Raw genomic sequence first — 12,537 nt, 5'->3', positions numbered from 1 at the left:
TTACAGACCACAATCTGATTACACTAGACTAGCCATTCGGCCTTCCTCCCACAGATTATCTTTCCTGAATCTGAGTGGAATTTGGGGACTTTAGACTTTAAGATATTTTGTCAAATCTAATTACTAAATCATTTTAAAGTCATATGCAAATGAATGAAAAGCATCATCACGTACACAATAAAAGTGTGGTCGTTTCTGGCCTTTGTTTCACGCTGAAAACAAAGATGAAAGGTCTTAATAGATTATAGGGGAGGTTTAAATGCAAAGCAGGCGATTTGCCCTATTTTAAAGCCTTGAGTTGAGGATTTCTACTGTCGCTGCAAAAAGGGAGCAAAACAATGGATGTGGGGAGGAGGGGCGACTGTGGCTGATGACACACTGACAACCTGTTAAATATTTGGTTTCATGCACACAGATAATCTTCTATTTGGAAACACGGTATGATCAAGATTTATACAAACGTTTTAATTCATGACCAAAACGAGCGATTTAGATCGCCATCTAGTGGTCTTTAGTATATTAAACACTTGTCCATTGCCCTAATTTTTCCGGCCTAGAAGCTAGCTGTTTTTTTTTTTTTGTTTTTTTTTTTTACCATCTATGGTATAAACTTCATATGTGAGGAAGATCTCTGTTTATTTATGGCTTTAAAATGATTTATTAATAAAATGTGATTTATTGTCATATAGTCTTTAGAATAAAGTACGCAAATTAAGGTGGAATACCGCATAGTGTTGTATCTTGAGTGAATCTTACTATAAGGTCTGTAGCTACTATCTCATTAACGGGTGGGTGAATCTGAAACTTTGCATGAACATTGTCACACATACTTTCATTTATCACAATTAGAATAATCCCTATTCTTTTTGATTGTCATGTTGACCAACCGCGTGAATCACTGGTAAATAAAAAGAATCATAGAGCTGTATACATTTTATTAACGACAACAACAACGACAACAACAACGATGCATTTTTATAAGCAATCGCACGCTGCCTGATTTTTTTTCAACCTTAAAAAAAAAAACACCCTATTTTCTGGCTTAGCCAAATCTTTTGAACAAAATAAAGGAATAATGGAAATCTGAAAGTAATCAGGCAACGTGCAGCTGTTTATTTTAATAGGGAAACACACAATTAAAAAGTGAAAATAATAAAAATGTGTTTATCTCCATTAAAAAGGTACTTTTGCTTGTTATATCAAGAAAGCATTATTAATAGCTTTAATCCACATAACCACAGCAAGAAAAAAAAGTGATGCAACCCTCCAAATACTAGAGACCATGTTCTAATCCTCCAGGGGATTAATCTCTAAGAGAGGGATATCCACTGATAAACCTTCATAATTCTCAAATACAAACCTCAATCTGTCTCTTGTCTGCATGTACACTTTTGATAGGTGGCATGCACTGTGGCATGACATGAGTGAATCTGAACTACCAAGCCGCATTCCCACACCTCTCAAAAGCTTTTCAGGATTCCACGTAAAGCCAGTGAAATGTACTGTATGAAGAAGTTCCATATTTTCACAAAGCTTACTTGAAAAGTTTCATGGCCATTTGGTGCAGATGTATGCAGCACTGATAATGTTCTCCGCTGAGTTTTATTACTGGCTATTGGTGAACTAGGAGAAAGTGCAATGAGGCACATTGAGGCATATTTTCCCAATATTGTTTCCCTGGCAGTTGAGCAGGGGGCCAGCACGAACAGTCAAATGTAATCTAGGCTGTCTATTGTAATCATCTGGCTGTCCTGGTGTGTGTGTGTGTGAGTGTGTGTGTGTGTGTGTGGGGAGGGAGGGGGCATAGTATATGCCAAATCTCTGCTCCAGTACTGATAAAGGAAACCACGTCTCCCGCTAAAAGCATTTTGAATGTTTCTCCGCCAGCCTTACAGTAAAATAAAAAAAAGGACTCGTTAAAAAAATGACAGTTTGGCTGACACAGATGAGTACTGATCACATGCCAATTATATAATTAAGAGATTAACCAAAATTTGGACTAGTGTATTTTGGTAAATGCTATCAATGAGGCTTCAGTGACGGAGTATATTTACGGTAGATGGAAGCCACTGAGAACGGGGCTGAGTCATTATTAAGGGTGTTAGCATAAGGACTGTCAAGTTCCTGTTTGGCCCTAATGTAATTAGGCAATTTCATTTCAGCCTCAATTTATGCAGTATTATACAGCATAAAGCCTACAACATGTGGCTCATTCTCAGGACTACTGAACCCTAACAAAACTTCATTTGTTCAGACAATTCTTTCACATGTAAGTCAGACAGACAGACAGACAGATCGACAGATAGATAGATAGATAGATAGATAGATAGATAGATAGATAGACTATATCTATCTGTCTGTCTGTCTATCTGTCTGTCTGTCTGTCTGTCTGTCTGTCTGTCTGTCTAGAGAAACACTCACATATAATTATGAATTTCTCTGAAGCCCCAAGAATGACAAGGACCACACATGCCTAATGTTCTTCCAGGGGGCTTAGAAGACTATAACAGCTATCTTGAGGCCTTTGTTTCATTTCAGGTTTGCAATAAATGACACAAACAATAAATAATCCTGTTTTAAAGGTTTTCTAAACTTTGAAATGGAGATATATTGTGGGGTCGCTACAAAATCTCACCCGTTATTACACAGCTGTGTGATTTCTTTCCATCTGGGATCCTAAGTATTCACACTGATGAGATTTACAAGCTGCTGCTTTAGTGGAAAAGTCACGTGTCTTTATAGCAAAATGGATGAATGCCGAATTTAATTATATTAATCCGAACTCTATGCAAATGTGATTCAGACAATATAAAACAGGCTGCGATGAGACCGTTATTAAATTAAGCAAGATTTTTAGATATATACTATATCTTCCCTCCCCCCCTGCTCCTACTTGGACTGGCTCCCTCGTGAAATGGCTGTAATGAGTGAACTGCCTGCCGACCCTCAACTGGGTGTGGTGTGGGCGATTAATGAAGTGGTGGCTCTCAAGAGAGCTACATCTGCACCCAGACAGACATAATGAACAACCAAGGGCTGGACATGGCACTTTTACCGAGGTCTCCACTTATGCCTTGTGACATGCTGAAGAAGCAGGACTGCTTTCGTTTTGAATGAGCTCACCTTTAATGAAGACAAAGGAAAGCTTTCAATCTAGTGCATTTCACCCAATAACATGTGCACTCCACACGGGCATTTTTGTCTTTGTAGCCCCATTGCTAAGAATCTCAACCTGTCAAAGAAAGGGCGGTGGATATAAGGTTAAATAATAATTTACATATAAATGAGGCCATAAATGCTCACTTAAGATCCAAGACTGTCATCTCCCATCACACAGGCCCATAAACACAACAGGAAGTGCCTAGAGAAAAATCATTCTTCTTACAATATATCAATTATTCATTAAGAACACAGGATGACAAATAACAAAGAGCAGAGAAATATGGAAAAGGGGCCAAGCGTCTTCTCCTTGGTGCTGCTGCGTGGCACATCGAAGGTATGCAGAGAGAAAAGTGACATATTTTTCTACCCCAAAAATTTGCATCTTTGTTTTTGAACAGAGGGAAAAAGCACGCTTCTCATTTCAGGTCAAAATACATTGGTTTTGATAGCTTAAGTCTTGACTATGACAAGGTGAGTTCATTCTTTTTTCTTTTTTTTTTACCCCTTTGCTTTATTGTTGGCTTCAAAATAGCGACCATAGAAATAGAAAACCACTAACTTACAAACTCTTTAGGAACTGAGCTATAAGGTAATGTGTTATGTGACACAGCACAACTGGGGCAGATCTGATTTGACTTTTTTCATAACAACAATGTGAACAGCTCTTATCTCACTGTGGTGTTGTTGTTGTTTCGTTGCATTGAATCGGAAAGACCTGCCGTCAGCTTTTCCTTTGGTGGCTTTAGGGAGAATTCAGCTCTGTTGTTTCCAGTTAAAAGCACACCGCATCTTCTCACTGTAGCAACCCTTGATGAAAAGCTGTCACCTCGCTATTGCTGTTATTGGTAGAGATGCTGTCGGTCAGGGAAAAGTGCACAGGTTTGCATTTCCATAGGAAAATTCAGTCTGCAGAGCTGAGGAACAGATTCAGCTGTTCATCTTGATCAAATTCAACAACTTCTAAGAAGAATAGCTACTTTCAGCTGCTCCCTTATTCACAAGGGTTCACCACAGCAGGTAACCCTGCAGATTTGATTTGGCAGATTTTTGCACCAGATGCCCTTCTTGACACAACCCCCGAAGGGATTTACGCCTCCTCCCGGGATCAAACTAGGGATAATTTATTGGTCTTATTAGTGTGTAAACCAGTAGACCCATGTCTGAGCTTAGGAAAAGAAGTTCAAAAATCATATTATCTATTTTTTGATTTACAACAATTAGATGATGATACAAAAAAATGAGGGTTGAGCGAAAGCAGTTTTTTTTCATGTATTTCCTACATGTGTAGTCACAGGGAGTCAGGTGTGGTCAGAGCATCAGGTGTGAACGTGTACAAAGTAGGGACTCAGCTGGCCAGGGCGAGCCGCTTAAAGCGAGTGGCTGAACCGGCACATAGTGTACACCTGACACACCGTCTGTAATGTCGTGCTTTCATGCACACATCGGATCTGGACAACCGTCACGGCAAACATACATACAGGCTTCAATTAGCAGCTCCACAGACGTTATTCAAAGACACTTAAGTCTAGGAAGCAGTCCAAGGTAGAGTGACAGTGCAAATTATTCATTTGTACAAATGGCATGTAAAACGATGATTAAAAGTCTGTGTTCCTGCCTTGTCCCTTTGCAGCCTGTTTGTGAAGTCAACAACCCGACATTGGTAAAATCATGAGAGCATTTTACTAACAACTTGTGTATTTGTTAGCATAATGCACTGATTTAAATAAGAGCTGCAGAGCCAGGTGAGCACACTCTTCTAAATTAAAAAAAAAATCCTTTAAATTCAATGGAAAATTTGAATGCTTGTCATAAATGTTTGAGAATGCACAAACATAGTAATTGGTCAACCATTAGATTCTTTTCAGATTTATCTTCTATTCAGAAATGATTCTGTTTTCCACACGCCGTCATGAGGAATGTGACTTCAGGGCTGCATCCTAATGGTAAAAACAACGTGTAATCAGACACACAGTACAGGAAAGAGGAATGACTCAAAATGTCCAGGAAATTGCACAGGACAATGTTCTGCTGACTTTTGAGTGTGCAGCAGTATAACATAGTAGCAAACAGGAATAGAATAGAATAAAATAGAATAGAATGACCCTTTATTGTAATTGTATATGTACAGTGAACTTGTGGGTACAAGGAAATCCACACTTTTGAGATGTAAGACTGGTCTAAGCACTTTAGGAGTAAATGGAACATATTTTTGATTAGTGTGGGTCTAATTTGCTCCATCGTTAACTGTAACCTATGCAGGGTTATGGACATTTTCTTTTAAAAGATGAGGAAAATTTTCAATTGAAAACAGACTCTATTCTTACAGAAGAATGGCTTTCCAGAGTCGCAGTGAAGAAGTAAATAACTAAATCCTCAAGTGAGTGCTTAACTCATATTTAGATAATCGTGTATACATCCTGTTGTTCAAAAACAACTTTAAAATGCAAATGGGATCCTCACTTGTTTGACCTATACCATTCACATCCCTCATCCTCCCCTCTGCATGGAAGCAGCGGAGGAGAGACCAAAGCAGACTGAATGACAGCTCAACAGATGAGATAGCAATGTTTAATCCCCTTTTAAAAGAGCTTCATTGAAAACACTCTAAGCGGGGAGGACCAGACGAAAGAAAAATTGGAGCATTGTGCATTGTATAGCCATCATGGGGCCTCTTTGGTCTTCTCTGTGAAGTGACTTTGACAGCTGTGGAGATTAAGGAGCAGCCCAATGTACATGGCCCAAACAGCTGGGATTAGACTAGATATGCTCACTCTTGTCTCTGGCTTCTTCACTTAGTAAATCAATAAAACATGATTTTACTACTGTAATGGAGAATGTGTATGTGTGGGTGAGAGAGACGGTGAGGTCGCGGAATAGCGTGGAGAGAATAAAACCTGCTTAAAGGAGGAAAATAGCTCCAGAGGCAAGGAGGAGCCAGGTGCCAAGTGTTGCTGCTCAGTCCTACTTAGGCTGTTGCTGTAGCTCTGCTTAGACCTATAAGTAAAGCAAAGTGTATATGGTGCATGAATATATGAGTTTCTAAGGCGAAGCATGCAGTTGGATAAACTTTGAAAAACTTAAAACTGAAATTCAAGTTGAGAAGTGACCTTGAAGAAAAACACCTTTAAGCTAGCCTCATATAACCGGACAAATGCAGATTAGTGTGCCAGCTCTCAGGTCAGTTTTGACTTCTAAAGGGTGTCATCCACAGCCTTTGTCACAGTTCTGGGTCAGTTTGACCCAGTATTATGAGTTGTTGTGTTTTGGTGTGTTTTTGCATTTTGGATTCTTTTCTTCTTATTATGATGATGATGATGATGGTGATTATGAATCTATGTTTTAGTTATTCTTGTTTAGGGATTAGTTCGTAGGTTTTGTGTTCTCATGTTTATTGCAGGTTTAGTTCAGTGTCTAGTCTGTCTCAGTGTCGTGTCTGCGTCTTCGTGCAGTGTTTTCTTGTTTCCTGTTTTTTTGTGAAAGTCTGCGTCTCATGTGAGTGTGTTCAGTTTACCTCCCTTGTCTCGTCTCATTAATTACTCCCAGCTGTGTCCACCACCTGTGTGTAATCTCCCTGTGTTTCTTTGTGTGTATTTAAGTTGTGTCTTCTGTCATTGTAGTTGCTGGTCCGTCTGTATATCCACCATGTCTCACTCGTGTGTTTTCCCTGCTGTCCGTCGTCATTCTCGGCTGCTCATCCTCCTTCATGTTCATGTCCGGGTTTGTGTTCACTAGTTTAGTTGTTCTCAGTTTAGATAGCCTTCTGTTCCTTTTGCCGTTTGCCCATTTTTATTTTGTGTTTAATAAACCACCCTCACACCTTTGCAAGTGCCTGCATTTGGATCCTCCTTTATTTCTTCCACACGGCTCATCTCACTCGCCGTAACAGCCTTAGACCAAAATACTTATTGGACCTACAATAATTAGACCTATAAAAAGTCATCTTAAAAACGTGTGGCATTGTGCACTGTAGGCAGAGCTGTGAGAACATTTGTGTAAACCGGAAGGAGTCCAGATGAATTCTGCCAGAACAAATGAAACATGACCTCCGAGTTTCATCTGGTACCCATGCTACCTTTAAAAGCTTCCTTATTCTTGGACACTTCTAAAGTAGCTTTGTATGACTCAAAGTTCAGAATAATCTTTGCTTTTCTTATACTGACCACTGGTGAAGTCGCTCCATTCAGTTCAAAAAAATCATTAAAAGCCCCAAATTAGCAAAGCACTCATGCCTGTGATGAGCCTGATCACAACTGTACTACAGAGATCTAAAATGCATTTTAGTATTCAGGTTTGTAACAAAATATGATGTAAGATCAACTCTAGTCCAACACCTTTAAAATCTCACAAGCTTTAAAGCAGGGGTCCCCAATCCCAGTCCACGAGGGCCAGTGTCCCTGCAGGTTTTAGATGTGTCCTTGATCCATCACAGCTGATTTAAATAGATAAACAACTGTCTTGAAGTTCTCCAGAGGCCTGGCAATGAACTAATCATGTGATTCAGGTGTGTTGACCCAGGGTGAGATCTAAAACCTGCAGGGACACCGGGCCTCGTGGACTGGGATTGGGGAACCCTGCTTTAAAGCAACAAAAAACTTCCCAAACAGAAATCAATTTCAGCTTTCAGCAGCCTCAGAGTGCATTTAATATCTTATTCGGTCATGATAACAAACATGTTAGCCTAAGATATTCTCACCATTATTTCTATGTGAGTAAAAATAGGCTGGAACAGACAGACGCAAACATAATGATAAGACTGAGCTGTCAAACCTTATTATGCGACTGAATGGAGCGTCTGAAAAGTTTTTTCAGTGCGGAGGCGACTTTGAGTTCTTGGGGCAGTTCATGTATGAAACTGGCTGTTAATAAAGTCCAAAAATGTACTGCCTGTTCTGAGAAGCAAAAATATTAAATCCTCACATAAAAAGGCCACTGAAATCTGAGCATAAGCATCTGCAACAGACACAGCATGACTCAGCTCCTGGCTTATATGTAGCTGTGCAGATTCACAATGACACATCTATTAAAATCTATTAATTTTAGACGCGCAACTATTCAACGGCACGCGCAGCTGTCTTTGTTTTATGTGCTGTAACACTGCAGTTAGCCTACAATCACTCCTTGTGATGATCCACTAATAGTAACATGTCTAAATAAATCACTGGACCAGCAGCTTTAAATTACACATGTTTCACAGGCTGCTCTACACTTAAATAACCCCTGCACAACTTTGATTATAAAGTTGCAGTTGCAATGTCAGGAGTCTTGTTTTCTTAAGGGAGTGGTTTAGAATTTGCTAAGTGGAACGAAAGCTTAAGAGCGAATAAGTAAGCCTTCCCCAGCTTCACATCTGCCTCTAATCCATAAAATTACACCTGTCACTAGAAAGTTAGATTTATTAAAACTATTTCCTTATCCGAGAAGGAAAAACTATTAAAACGCACAAAGGCCTTCAATCAGCACTTAATTAACGCGGCAACCTTTTTTCTACCCCCCCCCCCCCCCTCCCCCCTCCTCCTCCTCTTGCGCTGGCAATCACGTTCCTATCTGCCAGATTAGTTTAAGGATGTGAATGCAGATGGGAAATGACCAAAACAACTTTGAGGCCTGCTAGTGGAGAGAGTAAGTACGCAAATAAAAACGACAGCACGAGGGAAAGAGAGAGAGACGGAAGAGGGGATGCTGCAATAGTCGATTAACTTTTCTCTCTCCACAGTTGTGTCAACAGACGTGGCCTTTATGTCAAGTCAAGTGTGTCATTTGAGCAAAGAGAACATCGCTTAAATAACCATTCACACGGTGCCTGTGAGTGTGTGTGTGTGTCTCCTTCCAAATGTGAATGATCAGCAACTTTTTAATTCAACAGTAAAAATCACTCTGGAGATAAGCCTACTGAAGCCATCTAACTGATGCTACTAACTCAAATTGTGCACATCCGAAAAGTGACAACTACTTTTTTAGCGGCTAATGTGAAGTCAGGCTGTTGAGTTCAGTAGTTATGAACACATTAAAAAAATAAATACACATACTAAAAAGCTGTCATCAGTGAGGAACTTACTTTAATGTCTTATAATTGAAGGTCATGAAGATGTTTACAAGTCACTAAGAGGCCATTCTCCCAAACTCGATATAGTCATTCAAAGAAAAGCACTTTATGGGCTGACCTTTGCTGATCATAGCTGGACTCCTTCCTGCGGCAGTGGAGAGTCACCACTCGGTGGCCTTCGCTCCTCACATCTTGACTAACTATCCACTGGGTGGGGTTGCTGGGGCGAGCGCCGAGGAACGTCACGCCTTCTTTTAACTTCACTCTGCGGAGAAAGCAAAGAAAACGTGCCCAATGATTGCATATGTTGTTGTACATCTACGAGTTACAGGATGGATCCTTTTTTTGGTCATTCTGTTCTGTTCATCACTAGCGTGCCTTCAGCTGGTTGTAAAAATGCGTGTCATTTCATATTTGCGCATCCTTTATGTGCGCGTTTCTCTACACTCTCACCAGGATTTGATTGAAAATGTATCAAAACGAACAAAGCAAAGCCTCGCCGGGATGTGCCATGTGTGGTAAATGTGCTGTTTGCCATGACATCAAGTGGGATGTGACCGTATCATTATGCTATTCCTCTTCGTTCCTCGCCTCCATCAGTAATAGATTCACTCCCTTGCAGTCTGAAAGAAAATTTATAAAAAGGTTTCTTTGACTGTGGCAAAATAACAGCATCAATGTCCTTGGCTTAGCAGGCTACAAAGAACAAAAAAAAAAGTCCAAAGGAAATAAAAGAACATAAAATAAATCAAAATCTTTGATGAACATAACCCAGATTATAAAGCACATCCTCTGAACAGAGACTGATTTAAAGGTAAAAGTGCTGACATAAAATATGTTTAGGCTAATGTTTCAATCAATAACATGGTCCCAGCCCCGTACGATTTTATCGGAGAGTGGCAGCAAAGTTCCAAGATTGAAGAGAAGACTAAATTATAACAGAAGGCCCAATCACTTTCCCCATCCAATCCATACCAGGTTGGCAGATGAGACCAAAGATAAGGCTTTGCTTTCATCCTGAATTTGTTACTGCACTTTAAAATGCAATTGCATGTCTCCATGCCAATGAATATAGCGGCCCTCCCCAGTCAAGCCTCATGTTGTGAGGGCGGTTATATGTGAGAAGTGAAATGGGTAATATGACAGATGGTATTCTTCATCTCTCTATAGGAACAAAGATAAACACACTTAAGGCAGCTCTGTGAGAGTGCGCATACTCCGTGTGTTTGTGCGCGCGCGTGTGAAATAATATTTCTTTGTGTTGCTGTTTCCGAGATAATTTGATGTCTTTCTGCCAGCTGCTTCCCTTTTGAGATGTGCACATATAGATGAGATCATATAGAACATTTATAGAGTTTTCTACAAAGCCGCATGTTTAGTCTCGATCAGAGTATCCAATTTTTGGACGATGCAGTGATAGGTTGCCATCTTTCAGACCATGCTCAGAGTACAGTGAATCGTGAGATCCGCTGACAAATTGCAGGTCTGTGAATAACAGGCAGTCTTCGCACAGTCAGCTGCCTAAGTATCTGGTAAACATATATTTTGCCTATTTTGGCTACCTGTGAGGTAAAGGATTCACTTTAAATACCTTTAGTTCACATATAAATGCTTGCATGGGCTTTTCCTTGAGTATTTGCAGAGATATTACAGTTTTATACCCCTTGTTGAATGCTTAGACCAGCTGATCAGCAGCTGTTAATAGTCCCAGACTGGTTTCTACAGCCTCGCAGCTGCAGCTCTGAAACACTAAAACACTTCAGGTCAGGTTGTTTGCTTCTCTAATAGCTTTCAAAGCTCACCTTTGCTCTTTAGCCTTTTCACGAGTGTCATTCTGTGAACAGTATAAGATGTTAGCTTTAGATATTTAGAATTATGTTTTAATCATGTTCTATATTTTTTAATTATTTTCTCTTATTGTTTTGTGATTTCAACTTCTCCATTGTTTTAGTGATTGTTGTGTAGCATTTTAGTGAGCATCCATACATGAAGAGCAGTCTCCTGTGGGTCATCTTAATAGAATGCAACATGTTGAAAAAATGCATGTGTTGGTGTCACGCCATTATTCAGCTGATGCTCTGCAGCCTTTATCAAGCAAAGGAAACACAACTGAAGATTAGTGAATTAACACTACAGAAATACAAATAGTCTAAATAGTAGCATAAGGCTACTCTAATGCACTTACACTTAAAGGAAAATTAGTGAAACTTTAATAATCAGCCTGTTTACAGCAGTTGTGTGGCATCCTTTGTGAGAAACTGGCAACACTGACAAGGAAGAAAAGCCTAAGAATCCTTCTGGATATTTTTGCCCCTAATTGATTTGAACAGTATTTGTTAAATCTGTAAACTGGCAGAGATCGATTCAGCACTAAAAATCACCAAGGTGCCCATGAAAAGTGCTGCTCTTCTCAGAAATCCAGTGAGGAATGTAATTCTCACAGTATTTCTTTTACTTGCAGGTGTTCAAGCTACAAACTGCACAAAAAAGAGATAAATACAAACTGAACTGGCCCTACGGTACCAGCTCTGCTGCTTGTTATATTATCATCAGGCTTTTGTAGAATAATAAAATTCATACTCATGTTTGTGTACCACTGCAGTAAGAGTGAGTAATAGCTCATAACAAAAAGTGGCCATGATACAATATATTTGTCCACAATGTTGGCTACAAGGCTATTATGTATTTCCTTTGAGGGAATGCAAAAAGATCCCGGTTGTTGAAATACTCGAAAACAGCGTGAAATCACAGATAGAGGGAAAGTAGCTACATCAAAAAAAAAAAAAAAAGATTTACCACTGCATGTTGTTATGCAATCACAGAGAACATCCCAAAATAAAAGCTTGATGCCGCTCTTAAAGGATTAATCACACACTAGGTTTTTTTTTCTATTAAAACTAGATTCACTGTTTAAACCAGAGAGAAAGACAATGCTGTGGTAAAACTTTCAAGCAGTGGCAAAACAACACAAAAAGCTCGTGTACAGTCCTCCACAGGTCCCAGTGGATGCAGCAGGGTCTTGTATCTGGTTTCTTTACACTTGAGTGATCAGGATGTCTATCAGTGGCTTCTAGTGAGGTCTCACAATGTTTTTAGTCCCAGAGGGGAACCAGTCATTACTCCACAGACCATCTCCGAGCTCACAGAGCAGTTGTTGGAGTGCAGTTGAAGTGTCTTTTATTGACTTAATGATCACTTTGGGCTTGAACCAGACAGTGTAAGAGTCACCTGCAGGTTAAATAGCTCACATTCAATCTCAGTGACTTCTGGATTTATGCTGAAACCTCAGTCAGGCATTCTCCATGTAAATAATCCTCATCAAAATGCACTTT

At 39.7% G+C, this 12,537-nt stretch overlaps 1 protein-coding gene across 4 annotated transcripts in view; it reads right to left on the bottom strand.

Annotated features, from left to right (window-relative positions):
- The window catches only part of LOC309719642 (transmembrane protein 132C), a 173,856-nt gene that overhangs the window by 85,667 nt on the left and 75,652 nt on the right, over positions 1 to 12,537 (bottom strand). For all 4 annotated transcript variants that reach the window (XR_014280273.1, XM_082555910.1, XM_082555912.1 and 1 more), the window contains exon 3: positions 9,324 to 9,470. Coding sequence is in view for 3 of the 4 variants with exons in the window: in XM_082555910.1 (XP_082412036.1) it covers positions 9,324 to 9,470 (147 nt within the window). In the remaining variant the exon portion in view is untranslated. The remainder of the gene's footprint in view (positions 1 to 9,323; positions 9,471 to 12,537) is intronic.

Source organism: Aulonocara stuartgranti, assembly GCF_965226115.1.
Source record: "Aulonocara stuartgranti genome assembly, chromosome: 12".
Taxonomy (NCBI): Eukaryota; Metazoa; Chordata; class Actinopteri; order Cichliformes; family Cichlidae; genus Aulonocara; species Aulonocara stuartgranti.
This window is presented reverse-complemented; position numbering and strand designations above follow the sequence as displayed.